Here is a 24,266-nt window from a genome sequence, read left to right as displayed (position 1 = left end):
ACCCAAGCCACACATGACCGCCACGCAGGCGAAAAGGCAGAGCTCTCTCTGTGAGACTTTTGTTGTTGTTACCTTTTTTTTTTTTTTTTTTGCTTTTTGGGTCACACCCGGCGATGCACAGGGGTCACTCCTGGCTCTGTGCTCAGGAGTCACCTCTGGCGGTGCTCAGGGGACCATATGGAATGCTGGGAATCGAACCCGGGTCGGCCACGTGCAAGCCAAACACCCTACCCGCTGTGCTATCGCTCCAGCCCCTGTTGTTGTTACCTTTTATTTGGGGAGCAGAGTCAGCAGTTCTGAGAGGGCTGGAGTTGGGGGGACCATGTGGTGCAAGGGAAGGAACTCCAGTCTCCCACACACAAAGTTTGCACTTCAGCCTCTGGAGCACTTTTCCGCCCACAAAGCAGCTGGATCTTAGAGAGTGGGGGCCCTGGGGACTCCCTCACAGTCTCCAGGATTGGCTGAGGCTGGGGGGCGGGGGGAAGTGCCTCAACCAGCCTTTAGCAGGTGGCCTAAGCGGGAGGAAGCTGGGTGAGTGGGCCAGCAGGGCAGGGCAGTGGGGTGCCCTAGTATGGGATGAACAGATTGTCCAGGGGAAACAATGACTGCCTCGGCCTGCCTGGTCCCTGGCGGGTGAACAAAGGAAGAAGAAAGGAAAGAAGATAGGAGGGAGGGAGGGAGGGAGGGAGGGAGGGAGGGAAGGAAGGAAGGAAGGAAGGAAGGAAGGAAGGAAGGAAGGGAGGGAGGGAGGGAGGGAGGGAGGGAGGGTGGGCAGGCTGGCTGCCTTTATTTGGGGTGCTGAGACCAGAAGGGGAGCCAAGATGTGCAGCCTTGTTCCCGGGGAGCAGGGGTGGGGGTGCCTGAGGGTGTGGTTGTTGGCGCAAATGAAAACTCAGGACCCTCAGTCACTTCTGAATCTCAAAGACACTTTTTTAAATCTAAGTAAAGCTGCTGTATTATCTGGAATATTCTTAGAAAGCGAGTCATTGATCTGAAACCGACATTCAACCCGGTAGTTCAGGGGCAGCGCTGCCCGGAGCACCCCCACTCACAACCCAGAGGGCGGAGACCATCAGAGACCCCCCCCACACCACAACCCCCTCCCAGGATGGGTGCTGTCGGCTGAGCCGTAAAGGGGACGCCGCGCGGAAGGGACGGAAACTGGACCGGCGCGAGGGAGCGCTCTCCCCTGCAGTCTCAGGGGCCAAATTCTGCATTTGCATCTCTTTGACCAAAGAGGCAGAATCCGCGATGGCCCGCTCTGGTCCAGCCGGCCGCGGGGCTACGGAGGCCGCAGCGGCGCGCGCCCCCTGGTGGCCACACGGGCGCCTGACGCCGGCCGGGAGCCCAAAGGCGGCGCCGGGAGTCCTGCCTTCTCACCCGTGTCCCCGCGGTGGCTGTCAGGCGGGCTCTGCAGGGCGACGCTGCTCACCGCCCCTTTGGACAGCGAGGGAAAGTGAGACCGCAGAGGGGCAGCCTGGAGAAGGGTCGAGTCCATGCCTGGCCCGTGCCCTGAATTAGTGCTTCTCCAAGCTGGCGGGGACCAGCTGCAGGAACAGCGCCTGGAGCTGTCCAGAAATGCGGCTCCCTAGGGGCCCCCACAGCGAGGAGCCCAGGCGCTGCGGAAGGACTCTGCAGGGGACGGGGCCGGATCATTCCCATTTCCATCCCAGATGAGGCTTAGATCAACGAAGGAGCTGACCCAGGCAGCAATGCTGAAGGATGGAGCTAGGGGTAGTGGTTTGGGGTGGGAGTCGGGGACGTTAGGGCAGGGGCCCGGCCAGCAGGAGTACCCTAGGGTGGGGTGTCCAGCCTCTCTGCCAGCACTTACACCGCCAATCTCCTCCCTCCCCCCACACCCCTACCCCTTCCATTCACAGGGCCTCTCTGGGCTCAGTGTGGCCCTCCCAACCCTCACGCTCAGGACCCCAGGGCTGCCCCCTTCTGCTCCCACACACGGCAGGCGCGACCGTGTCTGCCCTTACCCCGCCCCTCTCAAGTGCAGGGGGACACCCCGTGTCGGATGACGAGGTCAGATGAGGGTGGCAGAGGCCAGGCCAGCGCGAGCAGAGTTCATCGGCTCTGGCCTTGCGGAGGCTCCAGGGACACTTTCAGGAAGGCTCTCCCCGCCCCAGGTCAACTGATTCTTCTCCGCTTCCCTTGTCCCACCGGCCACCCAGGAATACTGGTCCTCCAAGTCTCTTTGGGCTCTGTGTGTCCACCACGTGGCATGGACAGGACAGCGCCCCCCTTGCCCCTCTGCCCTTTGGTACTAGGCAGCAGTGTGCCCGCGAGCAACGCATCCCGTTGTCCTTTTGGACTCAGCTCCTGGAAGCTGAGCCTGGTCGGGTTTCTATCCAATGGGGGTGGGGGGGGGCGGGCATCTCTCCTGTATCCTCCCTGCAGGCACGTGCCAGCCCTGGGACCTGTGGTGCTGCCCCACTCCCTGCTGGCTCCTCAGCGGCCCAGCTAGCTGGTGGCAGCGGGCCTGCTGCCTCTCCCCTCCCCCTCGGCAGCATCGTCCTGTCTCCACGCAGGGGAGCAGAGTTCACTGAGAAAAAAGAAGCTCCAGGAGGCAAACCGCGGCCTGATCCTGCTCTCAGGAACCACGGAGGAGGCCCCAGTTCCACTCACCGTGGACCCCTCCGTTTCCACCGGTGCCACCAGTGACTGGGGTGGGGGGCCTGGTTACCAGGGAAACCAGCATTAAGAAAGGGTGGGACTTGCAGGCCTATGCCTGGCTTCCTGGGGGGAGGGGGTTTTGGGGTGGAGGTTCAGTGGCCAGGAGCCTGGTTTACTTCTATGGTGAAGCCTAAAAAAGGCGCAAAGAAGGAATTTTAGGGGGCTCCCAGGGTGCTGGCCACATGGAGACATGGGGAGGGGGAGGTGTGCCCATCCCCCATCTGCAGACCCCCGCACCTAAAGTCTACCTTATCTCCTACCAGACTGACGGCCTTTCTCTCACACATTTGGGAGTGAAGAGTCGGCAGGCGTCTGGAGCACAGAGAGACAGCATAGGGGTTAAGGTGCGAGACCTTGGTTCGATTCCCGGCATGCCATAGGGTCCTCTGGAGCCAACCAGGAGTGAACCATGAGCATCATTAGGAAATCACACCCACAGAAAGAACTGGTGGTTGGGGCTGGAGCAATAGCACAGCGGGTAGGGCGGTTGCCTTGCATGCAGCTGACCCGGGTTCAAATCCCAGCATCCCATATGGTCCCAGGGGTAATTCCTGAGTGCAGAGCCAGGAGTAACCCCTGTGCATCGCCGGGTGTGACCCAAAAAGCAAAAAAAAAAAACAAAAAAACTCGTGATCAGTGTGGGGTATGCTAGTCACTTGCCTCCCTCCATCGGCTGCAAACCAGCCTCAGACCCCCAAACAGGGGGCACACGCTCCTCATGGGAGCCTCCAGGCCAAGAGGGGTTCCACGCAGGGTGAGGCTCGGGGCGAAGCAGACTCTCGGAGGTGAGGGTGGGGGCGGGTAAGCTGCACCCTCAGCACTGTCTGGGCTACTTCTGAAAGTGTATCTGGGCTGCTACTTCACCCCCTGGCTATTGTCCTTCCCGTGGACCCTGATCTCCAAGAGGGTGAGAATGAGAACCTCAGCAGAAGGGGGCCAGGGGGGCTGAGGGTGAGCGGCCACCCCCACACTCTCCCAACATCAACCCCCTTCATATCTCTGCCAGTCTCTGTAGTCATGCGGCTACCCAGGCTGTCATAATAATCACCCTCCATGGTTCCCAGGGAAAGGCCGCCCGGCTGGTGTAAGGATGGGGCGGGGGTGGAGCTTCTGTAGACCAAGATCCTGATGCTTGAGCATGACTGGTATATCCGGAGGGCTTCCTAGAGGAACCAAAGCTCTGCCGGGAGGTCCTGACATAGAGGGAAGGACTGGCTGGAGAACGGGCTCAGCCCCATTGTGCTTGACTCCAGGTTCGGGGGGACAGGGACCCTTACTGTTAGTCCTTTATTGATTTGGGGGTTAGGTCACACCTGACCCAGGGCTTACTCCTGGCTCTGCACTCAGGAATCACTCCTGGCAGATTTGGAGGGCTGTATGGAGGGGATGCCAGGGATGGAACCCAGGCCGGCTGCATGCAAGGCCAGTGCCCGCCCTGCTGTGCCAGAGCTCCTGCCACACTCTGTAAGTTTTTCAATTCCTCTGGCTTAGCCTAGAACAGCACACAGGAAGCGCTCCATACACACTTGTAGACAGATGCTGGCTGCTTTACCCACAGGTCAAGGAACACCTGGAGAATTCCACTCCCCTGCCACAGGGCTTAGTAACCACCAAGTGGCTGGGAGTTGTACCCCACAATCTTTGCCCATCACTTGACCTCCCGGGAGACCTGAGCCATCAGCTCAGCTGGCCAAGGAAGGGCTTTGGCCTGAAGGAAATGGTCAAGGCTACTGCCTTGGTTCCCATGGTCAGAGGAACCCCATGACACTGAGAACCATGACTTGGCACGGTCTGCTGGTCACTGCAAAATCATCGAAGCAACTCCTGGAGGTGACCGTCCCCTCTCACGCCCTGACCCAGAGAGAGCCCAGAGGGAGGAAGTGAGGGAACACTCAGGGACTATGGGGGCGCAGGGGGGGGGGCGTCAGCTCAGAGCCCAGCCCTGGTCACTTCATCATTCTGAAAACACTTGAAGGTGCGCCGCCCCCGCCCACCACCTGCAGTCTATCCCCCTTCTTGAGGTCCCCAGCTGTACGCCACGCCCCACTTCCTGAGCCCCCACGACCCCCCTCCCCCACGCCTTCTTCCCACGGACTTCTCACTCCTGTCACCACCACCTCCCTCTCCCCGACAAGTTTTCTTTCCCTCTCCATTCTGGCTAGGCAGGGATTCGGAGTCATGCTCCCCGAACCCCAAAGAGAGGACTCCCCATGGGGGAACCAGGGAAAGGGATCAATAAAGATCCCCACAGCTCGGAGTCCTTCGCCCTCCGCCCAGCCTGCTCTAGCCGCATGCATGAACTTGGCGCCCCCCAACCCGTTCCTGTTTGTTTGCACATAAGTTTCCCTCCTGGAGGCCGATGCGGGTCAGACTCAGAGAGGGTGAGTCACTCGGTACAGCTGCACAGAGCGCCCAGAGCGTTCCTCTGCCTGCTGGCACCTCTTCTACGTCGTCGCTGAGTTCTTCCCTTGTTTACTTAGGCGACAGGTGGGAAAGGGGACCCAGCCGGGGACCCTTGAGTCCTTAGAAACCCGAGAGCGATGACATGCTGACTTTCCAGGGCAATCGAAAGGGGGCGGGGGGGGGGGGTCCAGACCCTCCCCGCCGAGCAGGAGGAAGGCTGGGGTTGGGGAGTCGAGGGGTGTCTCAAGGAAGCAGGGAGAGTCCTCACTTCCCAGGGCAGTCCCTAAGCATCACAGAAAGTTTTGCGAGTGCCGGTCAGTAGTGCCGGTCACCCTGGCCTGCAGCCTGGGCTGGCCCAGCCCAGCACAGGGGTTCCCGGGCGCCCGAGACGGTTCCTCCAAGAACGGGACGGAAGAGGCCAAAGCACACGTGGAGCCCCGCCCAGGAGTGGCATTGAGAGGGATGGGCGCCAAGGCGCACGCGCAGCCCCAGCCCCTGGAAGCGGCGCTAAGCGGACTAGGCGGCAAGGTGCACGCGCGGCCCCGCCCAGAAACTGCACTCAGCAGACTAGGCGCCAAGGCGCACGCGCGACCCCGCCTAGGAGCGGCGCTCAGCAGACTAGGCGCCAAGGCGCACGCGCAGCTCCGCCCAGGAGCGGCGCTCTGCCCTGACACTCCTTGAAGCTCCGGGCTGCTAAACTGCACTGGGCTGGGGTGCCCGCAGAGCCTGACGCCTGCCCTGCGGGACCCTCCCGACTTGCTTGGAGACCCCGGAGCTAGCGGGAGCCCGTGTGCCTGACGATGTTGGCGCCGGGAGATTTTCCACACACAGAGGCTGATCCTCGGGGTCCCGACGCTCGGGAGCCACCCCCCCCCACCCCCCCACTCTCCCCAGCACTGGTGGAAGGGACTGGGCCCCGCGCTTACTTGATCTCCGTGTGGCCGCCCGCCTTCCGCGCGATCTGCACCAGCTCCTTCCCATAACGCTCCTCGGCCTGGGCCCTGCGAGGACGAGTTGCCTGTCTCTCACCGAGCTGCAAGGACTCCTCGGACCCCACAGCTCCCGACAGGGTTCCCGCCCAGCCCGCAGTGCCCCGTCTCACCTCTGCCGCAGCAGCTCCTCCACGTCCTTGCACATCTTCCTCCCGTCGTGCAGCCGCTGCAGCAGCACCTCGTAGCCCGTGTGCACCGTGAAGTCCCGGCACTGCAAGGGCCAGAGTGTAAGAGGACTCTTCCCACCCCTATTCCGGGCCAGCTAGGGCCCAGAACCTGACTTCCCAGGGACCCAGCAGGCCCATCTGAAGAGTGCCGTGGTGCACGCCCCCACCCCAGCACCAGACACCACTGCCTGGAGACCAGGAGTCCCCCCTCCACCACCCCTCAGCCTCCGCCATCAGACAGGCATCTCTTAAACCCCTCAGCCTCCACCACCAGACAGCCATCTGCACTCCTCAGCCTCCACCACCAGACAGGTATTTCCTCCAACTCAGCCTCTGCCACCAACCAGGCAGTGCTTCCTGATGTGATGCTGTGCTTCCCCCAGTCAGGACTAGAACTTCCATTTGACACCGAGCACAGGCTTAGCACATTCCTTGTCTAACAATACACCGTTTAGATATAATTAACAGCATAGCCGGACGCAACCGGACAGAGACAGTGCACACCTGACAGACAGTGCACATCTGACAGAGACAGTGCACACCTGACAGACTGCACGCCTGACAATGCACACCTGACAGTGTACACCGGCCACACCTAGTGAAAACACCTATCATGCTTAAGCAAATAGCTGACACTGTTGTCACCCATGTCGCACCGCCCAGCACATCCCCCGTTGGTCTCCATTGTGGGGAGCTTTCCAGCTGCTTCTCCCACCAGACACTTGCTCAGCCAGTGATGGTGTCCGGCCTCCCCCTTTGCACCCCACAGTTGGGGGCAGTTCCCCAGGACTGTGTCAGAATGGGGGTCCCCTAAGGGATCCCTGACTAGGCTGCCCCCTTTACAGTCCTGGGACACAGGTCAGCTGTGGGAGACAGAGGAGCAGGACCCTAGAGCAGGGGAGACCTTGGTGGTGGGAATGGGGGCTAGGACCCGCCCCCAGGCTTCAGCTCGGCCCCCTGTGGCGCCCCTCTAGTCTGTGTGCTTTCCTTTTAGAGGGGCCATGCCTGATAGACGGTTCACACCTGGGGTCTGCTGGTGGATTGATGGGCAGTGGTGCCCACACAAACCATGGACACGGGTCCCCCCAGGAAGATCCAGCCTGGACATGGGCCCTTGCCTGTCCCAGACTGAACTCCAAAAGGTTGGGGGGAGTCAGCGACCACCTGCTGGGGCACCAGCACTCCCAAACCCACCCCCCCAAGGAGTCTTTTGTGGGCAGTGGAGCTTCCTCAGGGCAAATAAGTATGCTCAGAGTTTACTCCCGGCTCTTCACTCGGGGATTACGCCTCTCTCTGTGTTTGGGGACCATATACGGTGCCGAGGATTGAACCCGGGTCGGCTGTGTGCAAGGCCGACACCCTTCCCAGTGGGCTATTGTTCCGGCCCCTCTATGTGCTGGTCTGTCCCCAGAGCCCCGAGAGCCCGTGTCTGGGATGGACTCCAGCCGCTGACGGAGCTCGGGGCATGGGCGGCATTTCCAAGGCCACATTCCCACCTCAGGGCCCAAATCTGAAAAGCTTCCCTCCCACCCCTGCCTCCCCAGAGGCTGGTTCTGGGGCTGAGAGCCGTTCAGGGAGCTTCCCGTGGACGAGGCAGCCACAGGGCCAGGAGAAGGCAGGACTGGTCCTCGGTCTGCTTGGAGCCAGCAGGGCGGGGTCCCACGTGGCAGGGCCAAGGGCACAGATGGCCCCAGCGGGACCCCGCGAGGCCAGCATACACGCAGCAGAGAGGGTGTCCAGTAGCCTCTCAGGACCCCCAGCTCCACTCTTTCCCAGAATCCCCAAGGCCCAAACTCTGCTGCCCACAAGAGGGTCCTGGACCGGAGTGAGGGCTGCCCCTCCCCAGCAGGTGGTCGCCGACTCCTGTCTTCTAGTGGCCTGTCCGGGACAGGCAAAGGCCCGTGTCCAGGCTGGTTCTGCCCTGCAGGGAACTCACATCTGTGGTCTGTGGAGGCACTCGCTGCCCATCGCTTCCCCCAGCAGCCCCCAGCTTTCGGCCCTTCTGTCTCTGCCTATAAGGGGCTCACGCTAAGCAGGACCCCGGTATGCAGACATGAGTTCCACAGACCCCCGTGCTCTTATGGGGGACTCCTGGGCTGGTCTCCCTCCATTCTCCAGGACACGGAGGCCTGGAGACAGGAAAGCGCCACAGGGGTCCTGGGCAGAGACTTTGCAGTTACCCAGACCTGCAGGCGAACTGTCCCACCATTCCCCCCCCGACAAGCCCCCTTGCTCTCCCCAGCACCACTGCCCCAGGCCCTATTTTCCAGGGGGCCCTCCCAGAGGAAGACAGAAGCGAAAGCAAACCTACGTTGGCCATGTGGGCCCGGCTGCGCCCCGCGGCAGGATGCTTGGAGCTCGCCAAGTCAGGAACGCTTTGGGCTGCTCGGAGCCACGGCAGCGGGTGAGGCATGGTCACAAGTGACTCTACTTTCCCAGGAAGTGCCTGCCTGCGCCTGGAGCCTCCCAGTGTTCTCCCTTCCTTCCACCACACCCACCCACCCTCCTCCTCCAGGGGATGGCTCTGAATCACGGCTCAGAGCGGGGGCCCCACCACCTTGGGTGCTGCTGACATGAAATCACCCTTTAGGCAGGCATCCGCCAGCCCGTAGATCCACACACCAAGAACCAGCACCAGAACCACCTCCTCCAGGGAGCCTCCCAACCTGCCCCCACTCACCCCCGAGTCCTGCCCAACACACACCTGACACTGTCACAGTCCTCCAATACGGACAGGCTCTGGCTGGCATGTCCACTGAGAGGCAGCTCACCTCTTGGGGTCTGTCTGCAGCAGCTTGTCACCCTGAACTTGCCTGTGGCCTTGCCCTTCGGCAGAGAGCCAGTTACTGTCCACCTGTCATGCGCTGTGCCAACAGCAGAGCTGTGCCCTCTCCAGAGATGGCAGGATAGTGAGGAGAAGGGCTGAGGGGGCCAAGACTCCATGGCCTTTTCCACTGGTGAGGGGTGGATCTGGCTGGGCGCCTATGGCCCGGGCCCAGGCCCACACACCTGCAGGAGCCTGCAGCCAGTGGCACTCATGTTGAAATAGGCAAAACATAGTTTATAAACTCAATCATGGGGCTGGAGCGATAGCACAGCGGGTAGGGCGTTTGCCTTGCACGTGGCCGACCCGGGTTCTAATCCCAGCATCCTATATGGTCCCCTGAGCACTGCCAGGGGTAATTCCTGAGTGAAGAGCCAGGAGTAACCCTGTGCATCGCCAGGTATGACCCAAAAAAAAACAAAAAAACAACTCAATCATGTAGGCCTAAAGCTATATTACAGCAGATTGGCCACTCGCCTTGTATGCAGCTGGCCTGGGTTCAGTCCCCAACATCCCACCCAGCTGGTCCCCTGAGCCCCACCAGGAGTGATTCCTGAGCACAGGCGGGTGTGGCCCAAAACCCAACAATGACAATAACAATCAAGTGGGGGCTGAAGAGGTAGCAGAGGGGAAGGCACTTGCTTTGCATGTGGGTGTGGCCACAGCAATGGTTCAAACCCTGGTGCCATATACAGTCCCCCAGTCGCCATCAGGTGTGGCCCTGAGCACTCCCAGGTGTGCTCCCTTCCCCCGCAAGTTCAAATGTTGGTGACCAGAGAGAAGGTTTAACAAGCCGAGCTCACACTTTGCATGCAGGAGGCTCAGATTGGATTCCTGGCAGCATCACATGGTCCCCTGTGCACCATCAGGAGCCACCACCCCAGAAGCACAGAGCCTGGACACACCCAGGAGCGGCCCCAGGGAGGGACCGTGTTTTTGCACATATGCTTGAATTTGGGGCTAGAGTGATAGTATAGCAGGGAGGGAGCTTGCCTTGTATGGAGCTAAACTGGGATTGATCTCTGGCATCCCATACGGTCCCCTGAGCACCTCCAGGAGCAATTCCTGAGTGCAGTCAGGAGTTACCCCTGAGCATTGCTGGGGGTGGCCCCAAAACAACAACAAAAATGATACCACAATTAAAACTAGAAAAATTAGACCCTCAAAATAAACTGTGCATCAAAATACAACATCAAGACAAAAAAATGTTGGAATATTATATAGTTAATTATTAAAAGCCAGAATATGTAAAGAACTCAGCACCATGCAACAAAAATGACAAGCAACCCAATTCAAAGGAGCATATACCAAGAGACAGCCAGTCCATGGAAAGAGACTCAGGCGCACTAGTCATCAGGGGAATACAAATCAAAACCACAATGAGATATGCCACTTCATGCCTTCCAGAATGGCAATGATTAAACCAAACAAAATAGAGAAGAACAAGGGTTGGCAAAGACCAGGAAACTTCAGGAAGCCTCTTGCACTGTGCATGAGAATGTGAAACAGAACAACTGCAAGGGAAAACAATTTAGCAACTTCTCAACTACGGAAATATTTCATGAGCCAGCCATTCCACTTTGAGGTATGGAAATCCCCAAATTTAAAAGCCGGATTCAAATAGATAGTTGCACATCCATGTTCGAAGTGTCAGCACTGTCAGTTGTCAACGGGAAGAAACAACCCACGTGGCCATCATCAGATAACTGATCAATGAAACGAGGCATCCTGCAGAATGCAGTAGTGTTCGACTCTAGGAAGGAGGGCGTGCAGAGCAAGGACAGGGGTAGAGGTCTTGCCTTGTATGTAATCAATCTGGCACTTCATACAGTCTCCTGAACCCCACTATAAGTGACCCCTGAATGCAGAGCCAGGAGTAAGCCTGGAGCACTAAAAGGAGTAAAATTCTGATGCATGCTACACGGATGAATCTTAAGGACATGATGTTAAATACAATAACCCAGAGATACCTAATGCAGGATTCTATGATTCTATTCTTTGATTCTACTCTAATCTCCCTGTGATTCTATTCATATGAAGTTCTGGATCAGGCAAATTTCTAGAGACAGGGAGTAGGGCGGAAGTAGGAGCTGTGGGTAAGGGACCGGGAGTCATAAATCCGTGGCTACAGAAACTCTGATAAAGGAATTCTGGGTCCAGTTTGTTCTGAGTAGTGAATACAGGAAAGGCCACTGAGAATCACGCTCCAAAACACTGAATTGGCAAGTTCTGATATACATATAGACTCTACACTACAAAAGAAATCTCGGGGCTGGAGCAATAGTACAGCAGGTAGGGTATTTGCCTTGCACACGGCCAACCCAGGATTCAATTCCTAGCATCCTGTATGGTCCCCAAGCACTGCTAGGAGTAGTTGCTGAGTGCAGAGCCAGGAGTAACCCCTGAGCATCGCTGAGTTGGCCCCAAAATGAAAAAAAAAAATCTCTGGTGTTTTTTTTTCTTTTTGGCTTTTTGGGTCACACCTGGTGATGCACAGGGGTTACTCCTGGCTCTGCACTCAGGAATTACTCCTGATGGTGCTCATGGGACCATATGGGATGCTGGGAATCAAACCCGGGTGGGTCACATGCAAGGCAAACACCCTACCTACTGTACTATCACTCCAGTCCCCCCCCTTTTTTTTTTGCAAAGACCTCTACTCATTCACTAGTGAGTCAGGCAAGGCCCTATGCATGGGCAAAGCCAGGTGCCTGTTCATTACCGGCACACCACAAGTCCTGAGTCACAGTTTTGAACCCTGACACCCCAGGCAAACATGGGAGAAATGAGAAAGACCGCTGCTCAGGCACCCCGCCCTGGCTCTGCTCCCCAAGATCAGATGTAACTGCTGGGCGGGGGCCTGGCTGGGCACTAGGGCTAGGGGTGCTACGGGCCCTGTACACCCCAGCTTCCTGCTGCAGCTCTGACTGACCACACCGGCCCCCTGGCAGTCCCCTGAGCACGTCATGCTCCCCCTGCCTCAGCGTGCACCCCTCTCCAGCCCGCACCCCCTTCCCCCCCGGGCCTCACTGCTGTTCTCCTATTCCTGCCACTGGGACTCCCCTCCTTTCCCATGGACGCCCTGTCCCTGCCCTCGATGCTCGTTTCTGGCCATCCACCCGTCATGCTTCCTGTTGCCCAATAGTGATGCCAGCTAAAGGGGCTGCCCCTGTGCCCACGCGGGGGCCGGCTCTCAGTGTGCTGCTCCCCTCCTTGCCCACCCAGGCCCGTGGCAGCCGCACCAAGCCAGGCCCCAGAGTGCATGTGCCTGGCACTCCCAGGCTTTCCTGCCCTCTGTTTGCAGGAGGGAGGTGCCTCCTGAGGCTGTGCGTGGCATGAGGGCCACAGGGTGCATGAGTACAGGGCAGTGACTCCCCAGAGGGGGCTCCGCGGGGGTCTCTGGAGAAACGGGCCCAGCTACCAGTCTGGGATCCTGATGCCCTAGGAGAGCAGAATCTGGTACTCAGCACTGCCTGAGGCTTCCCCACCTCCAAAGCCCCCATCTGAGGTGGATCTCACTTAACAGAGGGTGAAACTGAGGTTCAGATGATTCTAGAAGGCCACACAGTGAGAGAGGGTGGGCCAGGCGAGGGCCTCCAAGAGCTTCTTTCTGTGACTGTGCGTTGGCAAGTGGCCCCGGGCCAGGAGGGAGGGACATAACCAAGTGAGCAGGAAGAGGGGGCAGCGAGGAGGTGGGGGAGAAGCTGGGCAGGGTGACCCCAAGGCACGGAATCCCACTTTCTCTGGCTGGTGGCCAGTTTCAGTTTCCACCCCAAGTTCCTTCTACTGGGTGATGGACAGTAGTGTCATCTGCCAGGAGGAAGAGGAGGCCAGGAGGGCTGCAGGGAGGAGGAGGCTATCCTTGCCAAGCCTGCAGCCTCAGGTCCCCTTGCCTGAGCAGAAATCACCACGGTGGAGAAGTGTCAAGAAGCCAATGACAGCAGCTCTGCTACTGCTTCCGGCTGCCCAGGTCCTTTCACATCCCCTGCTCCCTGGGCAGCCTTTGGGCTGGCACAAGGCTGGACCCTCCAAGTCCTCCCCACCACCAGAAGAACCTGCCCCCCTCCCCCACTGTCCTCACCCACCATGTCTCCTGCCCAAACAGGGCATTCTGTGCGCAGAATGAGAATAAATGAAGGGATGTTTGGGGGGGGGGGGTTGTGCGGGGGAATCTTCTTGATTCTTCCATTGTTGCCCTTGGTGGAGGCTGGGGGGTGTGCAGAGCGGGGGCTGGAGGCCTGCCTTGCGCATGCAGGGAGAGCACTGTATCTTGAGCCTCACTCCCAGCCGGGGCTGCTCTTCTGGGGCCTGGACACCAAAGGCAGCAAAGGCACCCCAGGGGACTGGCTGGGAGAATCACGAAGCAGAGCGGCGCAACCACAAACCTCTGCATTCTTCTTGCATAGTCCCGCAGGCAGCTGCTGGCCCGTGGGTCCAGAGAGACCAACATCCTGCGTCCCAGGGGCCCCACATACCACAGCATGTGTGCAGAGTGTGTGAGCGAGGTGGGGTGCTTGAGCCACATATTCCAGCCTACCCCTCCGTATTGTACTGAGAACAGGAGTTGCTTTGTTCTGTTTGAAAATGTTTTCTGTTTCATGAAGTCATCTAGGGCCACTTACAGAAAGCTTAGAGGGGGGGGATTCAAAGCTCCCCGCTGTGAGCATGAAGCTCCCTGCCCCCACCCTGTTCTTGCTACCAGAATCATCATGGAGGGGTCAGAGTGATAGTACAGCAGGGAGGGCACTTGCCTTGCATGTGACTGACCCAGGTTTGATCCCCAGTACCCCGCATAGTTCCCCCGGAGCCCCACACGGAATGATCCCTGAGCACAGAGGCAGGAGTAAACCCTGAGCACTGCTGGGTGTGACCAAAACTAAACAAAAACAAATACAAACAAATACAAATACAAAGAGTCGAACCAGGGCGCCCAGCTCCTTGAGCCCAGTCGCTGTGCATGGGGGCGTCTGTAGCCGGGGGGTCCCAGCTCTGCGGGGCTCTGTCACCCATGCCTGAGCCCCAGACGTGGGATGCCACAGATATGACTGCCCCGGCAGGCTGGTGTGTGTGGCACATGGGATCCGGCCGTCTCTTCGGCCTCTCCGGGGATCCAGTAGGTAGCGCAGACTCAAGTAGAAAAATCTCCACAACACTTGAACTCAAGGTCATCTTTTGCATTTTTTAGTTATGATTTAATTTCTTTAATAAAAAAGACTGGATGTTGCACTGGGGGTGCAACATCGTTGGGAGGGCCAATTCCAGATGGACTTTTAAAATCTCAGGGAAAAGACGAAATGAGATGTTACTGGGCCCACCTGAGAAATCGGTGTATAACGGGCTATTGTGATCGTGATCATGAATAAAGAAGACAGGGCCGGATGGAAAACTCACTGGGCAGGAGGAGCCCATGTTTGGCATGTGGGAAGCCTGGGTTTGATTCCCACATTGCGTGGACTTCCTGAGCACTGTCAGAAGTAAATCTTGAATAGCAGTCAGGAGCAGGCCCTGAGTGCTGCTCCAGGGGGGGGACAAAACATAAGAAAAAGACAAAAAGAAAAAAGGAATACACGTAAGGGGTTTAGAAGCCAATCACCTTGGGGCTGGACCACTATTACAGGAGGTAAAGTTGGCCTTGCATGTGGCCTGTACCAAATACGGTCCCCTGAGCATCATCAGGAGCGATCCCTGGGTGCGGAACCAGGAGTAAGCCCTGAGCGCTGCCAGGGGTGGCCCAAAAACAAACTGAAAATACACCAAAATACAAAGTCAAGCACTAGTAAAGACACTGCCTCCTGCAGACCTACCTGCATCAGTTTCTGCTCACTCCCCGAACACCACCCCATACCCGTGCATTTTCTAGAGACTTCCATTGTTAACACAAGGCTTGGCCAGTGCAAATGTGATTCCCCCTTTCCACAGGAAGTTGCACGTGGACCCACACCTGGCTCCGTGCCCGATGCTCTTTCTACGTCACACTGCTCTGGAAGCTCTTGTTGCCCGTTGCCCTTTGTTCCCCCAGACAGCACTGGCCAGGGAGGCACCAGGAGCCCTGGGTCCCCCTTTTCACCTCCTGCACCTGCTTCAGAGATTCTGCCCCTTGGTCACTGCCCGCCCCATGCAAGACCTCAGACCTGACCAGCAGAGGGGCCTCCCTACGGGAGTCTGAACCCCTGTGGGTCTGGCCCAGGGGACAATGAGGTGCCATTTATAGGCACCTATAAATAGTCCCTAATGACAAATGCTCTCATCCCGAAATGCCTCCACCCCCACCTCCCCGGGAATCTTAAAGGAAATGATCCTCAAGTCGAACACCCCAAGAGTCAAAAGGAGAGTGTTGTTCCATGGCTCAGAGCCACGAGTCCAGAGCCGTAACCTGAACATCCAGCGTAAGGGTCAGGGTAAAGGAATCAGGGCACGCTCATCAAGTCTGCAAGGTGGAGGCTGGCACCTCCTTAGCACGCTGTTGGGAAGATGAGGCAATCTGGGCCCCACCCCACCCGACATGTCCTGCATGCAATGGCATGGACGTAAAGGAGAGGGTTGCACAGCTGATGTGGACATGGCAACAGGAAATACATGGAAACGCTGCTGAGCGTGCTCACAAATGCTTCCCACGGCACAGCTGATGTGTATCTGTTTGTTTTTGTGTGGTGGCCACATCTGGCTGTGCTCAGGACTGACTCCTGGCTCTGTGCTGCAGAATCACTCCTGGTGGGCTTGGAGGACCACATGGAATCCCAGGGATGGAAGCAAGGCAAGGCAAGCGCCTCACTGGCATCCCTACTGCTCTGACCCTGCTGTGTATATGGCCACGATGAAAAAAGAAATTAAAAATGAAAAGAAGGGGCTGGAGAAATAGTTAGCGGTTAAGGAGGTTCCATCTCTGCCCTGAATAGGGTCCCCAGAGTACTGCCAGGAGTAAGAGACTGAGCACTGCCAGGTGTGACCCCAAAACTAACAAACAAAAAAATTAAAATGAAAAAAAAAACAGCCTTGTTTAATGCACAGAAGAAAGGTGGACCAAAATTTGTGTAAAAATAAATTGTGCACACAGGGGCCAGAGAGATAGCACAGGGGGCAGGAGCTTGCCTTGCACATGGCAGACCAGGGTTCAATCCCTGGCATCCTATCTGGTTCTCCAAGCCCCACCAGGAGTGATTCCTGGGTGCAGAGCCAGAAGCAAGCAAGCCCCGAGCACAGCAAGGTGTGCCCCCAAAACAAGCCCAAAGAAAACTTGCGCACACGATCTGCCTAAAAACATCTTCAGGAGAGGCTGGAGCTATAGCACAGCGGGTAGGGCATTTGCCTTGCACGCAGCCAACCCGGGTTCGAATCCCGTATGGTCCCCTGAGCACCGCCAGGAGTAATTTCTGAGTGCAGAGCCAGGAAAAACCCATGAGCATTGCCGGGCGTGACCCCCCCCAAAAAAAAAAAAATCTTCAGGAAATAACAAAATAGTACTAGTTTTCCCCACGAGGAGAACCCAGAATGCTTTTCCTAATTTTCCCCTTGCCTCCCGGGATGCTGAAGTGTCTCCCGAGGAGGCAGACAGGGCGCCCTAGCCAGGGAACAGGATGGAGTTCCAAGACCAGCAGCCTAGTTCGGCTCTGAGACAGGGGCCAGCACAGCTGTCCTGGTGCAGAGGGCAGGCAGCCTTAGGCCGGGCCACAAGTGGGGGCCTTAAGTCCCCTCTCTGAGTCTCTGAATGGGGAACCACAGTGTCTCGAACTAGGAAGGGGAAGAGGCACATGGGGGAGGGGAGCACAGGGCCACCCCTGCCCCCTGAGTGTCCCCTGTGAGTCATTCCCTCCAGGAAATGGGCCCTCTCACTGCAGAGAGGGGCTGGAAGCACGGCCTCCAGAGGTCCTGGAGCCCAGCCTCACCCAGGAGCAGATCAGAGGAAAACCTTCAGGCCCGTCCACCCAAAGGGGGTACTAGGGGTCATGACCTCTAGGCCCAGCCTCCTCGGGGCCTCACTTTTCTATTAATGACCCCAAAGGGGAAAGGAAGTTGGATCTCCGAAAACTTCCTTTACCTCCTGGCTCCTACTCTTTGTTTTGCTGGAGGCCTGGAGCATGCAAGTGGGGGCCATACCTGGAGGTGCTCAGGGGCCACTCCCGGCTCTGCACTTGGGGTCTACTCCTGGCAATGCTCGGGGGACTGGTGGGGGCGGGGATTGAACAGAGGTTGTTCACGTGCAAGGCATGCACCTGAGTCCCTGTGTGAACTTTGTCCAGGGCGATTTTCACCCTTAAACACGCATCTAGTGCTGTCTTTGCAAAGGCCTTTGGATGGGGAGGTCTAGGTGGCAGGCAGGGGGAGGAGGGGAGGGTGGGCTTGGAGCCCTGCCCGTGCCTGTCGGGTGGTTCAAACCTCCATCTGCAGCTCCTGAGGGTGACCTTTCCGCCCACACAGTCTGCTGCATCTGATTGGCTGGGGTGCTTGGAGCCCTAGTAGAGAACCCTGCCTGAAAGCTATTGGTAGGGAAATGTTGAAATTTGGGGGTGGGGGATGGGGGTGGTGGCTGCTCGTCTCTGGTGCAATGACTCAGGACTGCTCCCTGGCCCTTCCTGGGGATCAGAACAGAGCCGCTGAATTCAACACATTTGCTCAGCCTTTTGAATCATCTTCAGTCCCTGAGGTAGATTTGTTGTGGTGGTTGTTGTTGTTGTTTTGGGTCACAAGACACTCAGGGGTTACTTCTAGCTCTGCACTCAGGAATTGCACCTGGCAGTACTCAGGGGACCAGAGCTCGAATCTGGTTCAAACATGGATCAAACCCTGCAAGACAAATGCCCTACCCACTGGACTATCCCTCTGGCCCTAGATTATTTTTCTAGTAGGACATTTATTTTCTGTTTTTGGGGTCACACCTGACGATGCTCAGGCATTACCCCTGACTCTGTTCTCAGGGACCCAGACTGGCAGTGCCCAAGGGGCCCACATGTAATGCTTGGATTTGAACCATTGTTACAGGTGCCACCATGTGCAAGGCAAGTGCCAGAGCCTTTGTGCTAGCTCCTGGGTCCCTGACACTGATCGTTAATGATGCATACTTGAAAGAGTTACAGTGCAATGTGACTGCAATAAATACATGTATGTACACATACATGCTTTTATATGTATATAACATAAGTTGAGTGGAATGAAGGAGGACACGAGCTTAGGGACCTGTGTGGGAGCGTGGAGGCCTCCTCAGCTCCTTCATGCTGAGACATGAACCATGTGTGATGGCGTTGCAGCCCCTAAGCGTGCTTTTCTCCCTGCATTTGGCTTCCTCCTGGGAGCAGGACCACTGGCCAGGCAATCTGTCTAAGGAAAACTTGGGCCCTCTCTGGGGGGGTCTGGAGCCCCCTGACTCAGTGCAGAAATGGGCTATAAATGGGCCTGAGGACCCACTTGGACACTGTGTCACAGACTTCCGGTAGCTGCCTGATGCTCTTCACCGCCCCAGAGAGGGTGACAGAAATCAGAAACTCCCTCCTGCCCCCACCGCACCCCCAGTCAGTCTGTGTCTGAAAGCAGCGCTGCCACAGATAAAAGGGGGCTATAAATACATGCCGTGTGGCCGCAGGAACAAGGGGCAGGACTGGGCCGCCGGCCCCACCCGCTCTCCAGCCAAGGGCCCCTCCTGTGGCTGAACAATTGTGTCAGTTTTCATCTACCTCTTCCTGTCTCCTCTCTGCAGCCTGAGAAGCAGCGCTGGTGAGATAGTCTCTGAGAGCTCGGAACCGGCCAATACTTAGAATCACCCAGGGGCTGGAGCGATAGCACAGGGGGTAGGGCGTTTGCCTTGCACATGGCTGACCCGGGTTCGATTCCCAGCATCCCATATGGTCCCCTGAGCACTGCCAGGAGTAATTCCTGAGTGCATGAGCCAGGAGTAACCCCTGAGCATCGCCGGGTGTGACCCAAAAAGCAAAAAAAAGAAAGAATCACCCACTGTCCATCAGGTTCCCTGCAGACCCCTCCTAACTGCTTCATCAATAGGCCACAGGACCATGTGACCAGGCTGATTAAAATTGTGGGCAAAAGGCTAGAGATTTGGCTCTGAGTGGTTGTGCCCAGACCCACGCTGTGAGCTCAACTCAGTAACAGCACCTTTGAGTTATGCTACAAGGTGTAGCCTGGTGGCACCCTAAGGTCACAGGGCCTGAGCTCCCATCTGGCAGGCTTGTACTACCACTAAGCATCTGAAGTATAGGTCACTCTGTGCCACCCCATCCTCCATTGGATGTGGTCTCTCTCTCTATATATTTTTTTAAAGAAAGGCAGACTGCCACGTGCAGCGCCTCATTTGGATGTGTCTGGAGTCTTGGAAGCTTGACTACCCTACGTTCTCCTACAAATGGACCTTGAGAGCTTGTTTGGAGGTTCTAGCAGGGGAGCGCAGCTACTTGTATACCCTCGACTGAAGACCGGTCCGTCTCTATTCGGGGAAGGCCGTCCTCTTCGACCGAGCGCGCAGCTTCGGGAGGGACGCACATGGAGCGGTGAGGGAGGAGGGGGACACCCGCCTAGCCAGCCAGATCAGCAGAATCAACCCTGGCGATCAATGGGGTGACAGATGTCGCAGCCAGATCGCCCTCACATCCGGCCTCAATATTTTAAAGTAGTTGAGCCCGAGTTCCTGGGCCTAACTGAGGCTATGAGCTACCTGTATACTCTACGCTCAGGATCAGTCCTGCTGGGGCTCAGGGAATCACAGGTGGTGCTGGGGATCGAACCCAGCTCAGTCACTAAGATGTAAACTAAGCACCTTACCCTCTGCACTATCTCTCCAGCACTTGGTGCTTTTGTGCAAGTTCTCAAAAACCATCTTGGCTTCTGCCTCACTGGGACAGGACCAGAAGCAGGGCCCCTCGTCCCCACACCCCGAATCCCCATATCCCCACGTTCCCACATTCCTGTGCTGGATTATGGAGCTTCAGATAACAGAGACGCTTCCTAGTCAGGTCCTCCTTCTATCGTTAGAATTGTTTTCAAAGGTCGTGCTGGAAGCCAGGGGTTCCCTGGCATAACCTTGGGACAGGGGGTGAGTAGGGATGTGGCATGTGATGGTAGGGGGCAGCAGGGTTGTGGGTTTCAAGGAAAATTGTGGAGACGAGCGGGACTTGTGCATTCAGTGGCCGAGAACCGTTCCTCTGGCGAGCCCACTGAGACAGAGGGACAGAGGACGGGGGGGAATGGAGACACAGGGCTCCAGGCTTGTTGGTAGGCAGTATCTCTCTCTCCCCTCCCGAGCATGGTGCGATCCTCCCTATACTACACAACCATAGTCTGATTTCTCCCTATACTACACAACCATAGTCCGATCTCTCCCTCTACTACACAACCATAGTCGTAGTTTTGGTCATATTCACAGGCATCATAGTTTCATCATCCTCATCCTCGTCTTTCTAGTCTTCGTCATAGTCCCCCTTTCCCCTTACAACATAGTTATGTAGAAATCGTGAAGGCTGGGGTCTACATAGGTGCGGTTGAACATGGTCATGACAACAAACAGGTAAAGCCACTCCTTCAGGGGAAGTTCTAGGAGATTGACTCAAGGACAAGATCTCATCTGAGGGTTCAACACTCCAGGTTACTGGGAGATCCACTCAAGGCAAGATTCCACTCAGGGTGTAACTGCTTTCTCCTTTCCTCAGCTAGTAATCCATTTAAACAATCATAGTAAATTTACTTCTTATGATATTTCTAGTCATTTTGTCTGAATGCAGTACGAGATGTATTAAGCTTAAAGGTTGGCGCTTCCTGGGGTACCTCTTGCTATATATTCCAGACCAAGTCCTCAGGCCAGATTAGTCTCTCCTAACCCCAGCAAGGTCCTTATTCAGTTACTTCTTTTTGCGTCATGACAGAGTTTGTTCCATGATCATGCTCTTAACTTATTATACTTATAGTGCTTAGCTTGTCCCCTTTCGATGCCAGGTTAGCTTACGGCTTCCCTGGGGTCTGTCCTCGTCCCTTGTTAGGACCCTCTTTTTGGGTGTGTTAGGAAGTAAGAACAACTGAGGCTTAATTCAGGTAAATATGATGGATGCCCAGGAGTAAATATTATTTGGAGTCAATTAACTCCCATGTTACAAAGCGCAGCATCAACTGTCTTTCTGTGTCTATACAAAAAGGACATTGCTAAACCATGCAAGAGACATAAAGGAAAGAGAAAAGCAATATAGGATTATTAGTGCTTGATGGAATTGAGTGTGCCTCGGGGGCACTGTTGTGGGAGTAACTCAATAAGCCTAAGCTTCCTGCGGGAGGAGCAAGGACAACCCAATGTTATCCAACAATCAGGGTAGCCCTGCCTTTGTCCCCATGAATCCTCACTTTTGTTTGTTTTGCAGATGAGTCTATGGGAATAACTCTGTCAAGCTCATCGCATCTTCCTTCTTTGGAAGGAATTTTCCCTTCTGTTTTGCTTCTGTGGCCCTGAGGCTTGCTGCTCTGCCAGGGACCTAGAGGGCTAGAGTAGCCCCTTGGCCAAGCACCCAGCCTGGCCGAGTTTGGCCTCTACTGTGTGACCTGGGGTGATTTCCTCGAGCACTGTGGGCCTCCCTCCTCTGGTGAAGGGGCTCCAAGGGACGCCCCCTGCAGCTGCCATGTTGACGGATTATGGGTGCTGAGAGCAGCACCTGGCAGAACCTCAGCCTGAAGGTCCCCAGGGAGGGTGTTGGAATCCAGAGCCCAGGGCAGGGTTGGAGGGTGCCCACAGCCACTTTCTGGGCTATCGGGCCAGTGTCTGAGACTCCCCTTCCCTGGCCTGGCCTCTCTCCCGTATTCAAGGGAGCCGAAGCAGGAGAAAATGGTGAGACAGAGCACGTGGACAGGTGGCCTCAGAGGAAGCTGCCCAGGTAGAAGCTCTGGGCCCTACCTGTACCCTAAGGAGGCAGGCCCTGGGCTTTGGGTGGGAACAGGTGTCAGGGAGGGAAGATCATCCAGGTGCCCTGTCTGCTTAGGATCCTGGGCACCCCTGGATCCCAACCCTGTGCGTCAGTGAGGAGAGATTCATTGCATCCCTACCCCAAGCTGCACCCTCTGAGTGTGTCCCACCCACACCCTCAACTTGCTTGGTATGGATCAGCCCAGGGGCTCTTTGCCTGCTTACTGGCAGGGGTCAGAGGTGGAGGGGGCATCCTCCTTGCAGAGCTGAGACCAGCACAGCTCAGAGGCTGCCCAGGCCCAACATGCCAGTGTGGTCACTCACCCGTTGGCCCGGCCGTGGCCCTGGATGGAGGAGGCAGGCAGGCATCCTGCACACAAGCGCTCTGGGGAAGGGGTTGGGAGCTCTGCTGGGAACCAGGGGGCCTGGGCAGGGTCAGGACAGGGTGCCCAGGCTGGCCACTCTCCCCAGCTCTAGCCAGCGAGGTGTCTACTTTGTCCCTGGGTCCCCTGGCGAGAACCAGAGTTTGAGGAGTGGAGAGTTGGCTCAGAGACAACCAGAAGGGAGTGAAGGGGCCTGGGGTCCTTGAGGCTCTGCTGAGTGCCAGAACTTTGGGGGGATAGGACTCAGTCTTTTGAGTGAACTGAAAAAATGCAAGCAAGGAATAACCCAGCTCTGCTGCCCCTCCCAGGGCACCCAGGGGTCTGCAAGGAAGAGGGTGGGTTACAGTTTGGGTGCTGGAAGGTGGGGGAACCCCACTGCATTAAATGACCTCATCTGGGACTGGAGAGAGAGCACTGTTGTAGCGAGTGCAGGTGGTAGGCAGTGGGGTAAGGCATACCACTGACCTCAGTTGAACCCCCGGCACTGCATATGGTCCCTAGCACCCTGCCAGGAGGGACCCCCTGAGTTAGGAGAAGACCCTGAGCACTGATGGGTGTAATCTGAACTCCCTCTGCAAATGGCCTTGCTTACAGTTTTTATTCATTTATTATTTTTTAAAAAAATTTTTTGCTTTTTGCTTTTTTTTGGGTCACACCTAGTGATGCACAGGGGTTACTCCTGGCTCTGTGCTCAGGAATTACTCCTGGCGGTGCTCAGGGGACCACATGGGATGCTGGGAATCGAACCCAGGTCGGCCGCGTGCGAGGCAAACACCCTCCCCGCTGTGCTATTGCTCCAGCCCCTCATTTATTATTATTGTTGTCGTTGCTATTACTATTATTGTGGTCATTATTTTTGTGTGACCAGAAGTTGGACCCAGGACTTCACGCATATGCAAGACAAACCCTTAAGCCACATCCGGGCCCTAACTGGATGACCTTTATCTCCTCTATAAAGGCGGGGCAGAAGGGCAAGAGGTAAAATGGCTCAGCCAAGCCCAGACAGAGCACCAAGATCTGAATTCAAGCGTCTGTCCCCACACCTGCGCCCCCTCCTGCTCTGCCTCCCAAGCCTGCCTCAGCCTGCTGTCCCCTTAGATCATCCCGGAAAGGTCCCTCGAGGGCAAGAGGGTGTCCCCAGGCAGTAAGCCCCAGGAGCACCGTGAGCCCTCACTCTTCCCCGCATCCACTTTGCAGAGAAACCAGTCTGAGGAGTCCATCTTCTGACCCACAGGGGACAGTGGCCCGTCACCTCCCCCGAATCAGCCACTGGCAAAACCCTGCCCTGGTGCTCTATACCCATAAACTATCCCCCCAGGAAATCCCATCTCACCTCAATGCCCCCAGCCCGGCCTCCCCAGGGGCCCATATTCCCCTGGGTCTTCACTCACCCAAAAGGCATCTTTGAACTGGAGCTGTGGCATCATTGTGGTCTGCTGGGCTCCGCGCGCCCTCCCGCCGCAGGCAGGCTGCACAGTGGCCGGAGCCAGCAGCCGTGTCCAGGCGCCCAGGGCCGGCTCAGTCCCCTCCTGCCGAGTCTGGGCTGGGCCCACAGCTGCAAGTCAGAGATGAGCCACCGCCGGAGGCAGGAAAAAGGGCCCGATAGTTTTGTTTGGGGCCCGAGTCGGCAGCAAAATGAGGAAGAGCGGAGCGGGAAGGGGAGGGCAAGCCTCTGTGGGGGACCCAGCCCCTGGGCAGCGCCCCGGTGATGCAGGATCCCGGCCCCCGGGATGCCAGCTGTGCCCTGGAGGCAGCCCCAGAGACAGGCCGATGGGCGCCTGTGCAGGGCGGAGGCAGTCTGGGGCCCCTGCAGGAAGGTTTGTGCAAGCTCCCCTCAGGCCCTCACCCACAGGAAGTGGAGCTGCTGAGCTTTTGGGTGCGGCCCCGCCTGCACCTGCCACCCAGGGGTTCCTGCACCAGCCTCGGTGAGCC

At 57.1% G+C, this 24,266-nt stretch overlaps 1 protein-coding gene across 1 annotated transcript in view; it reads right to left on the bottom strand.

Annotated features, from left to right (window-relative positions):
* The window catches only part of PSTPIP1 (proline-serine-threonine phosphatase interacting protein 1), a 32,625-nt gene extending 8,859 nt beyond the window's left edge, over positions 1-23,766 (bottom strand). Inside the window, exons 1-3 of the mRNA XM_055130602.1 lie at positions 23,726-23,766; positions 6,188-6,288; positions 6,012-6,086 (exon numbers count right to left, since the gene is read on the bottom strand). Coding sequence (XP_054986577.1) covers positions 6,012-6,086; positions 6,188-6,288; positions 23,726-23,761 — 212 coding nt within the window. The 5' untranslated portion in view covers positions 23,762-23,766. The remainder of the gene's footprint in view (positions 1-6,011; positions 6,087-6,187; positions 6,289-23,725) is intronic.
* Between the last annotated feature and the right edge of the window lie 500 nt (positions 23,767-24,266).

This window comes from Sorex araneus, chromosome 3 (genome assembly GCF_027595985.1).
Source record: "Sorex araneus isolate mSorAra2 chromosome 3, mSorAra2.pri, whole genome shotgun sequence".
In the NCBI taxonomy this organism is placed as follows: domain Eukaryota; kingdom Metazoa; phylum Chordata; class Mammalia; order Eulipotyphla; family Soricidae; genus Sorex; species Sorex araneus.
Note: the sequence above shows the minus strand (reverse complement) of the source record. Positions and strands in the feature narration are given on the sequence as shown.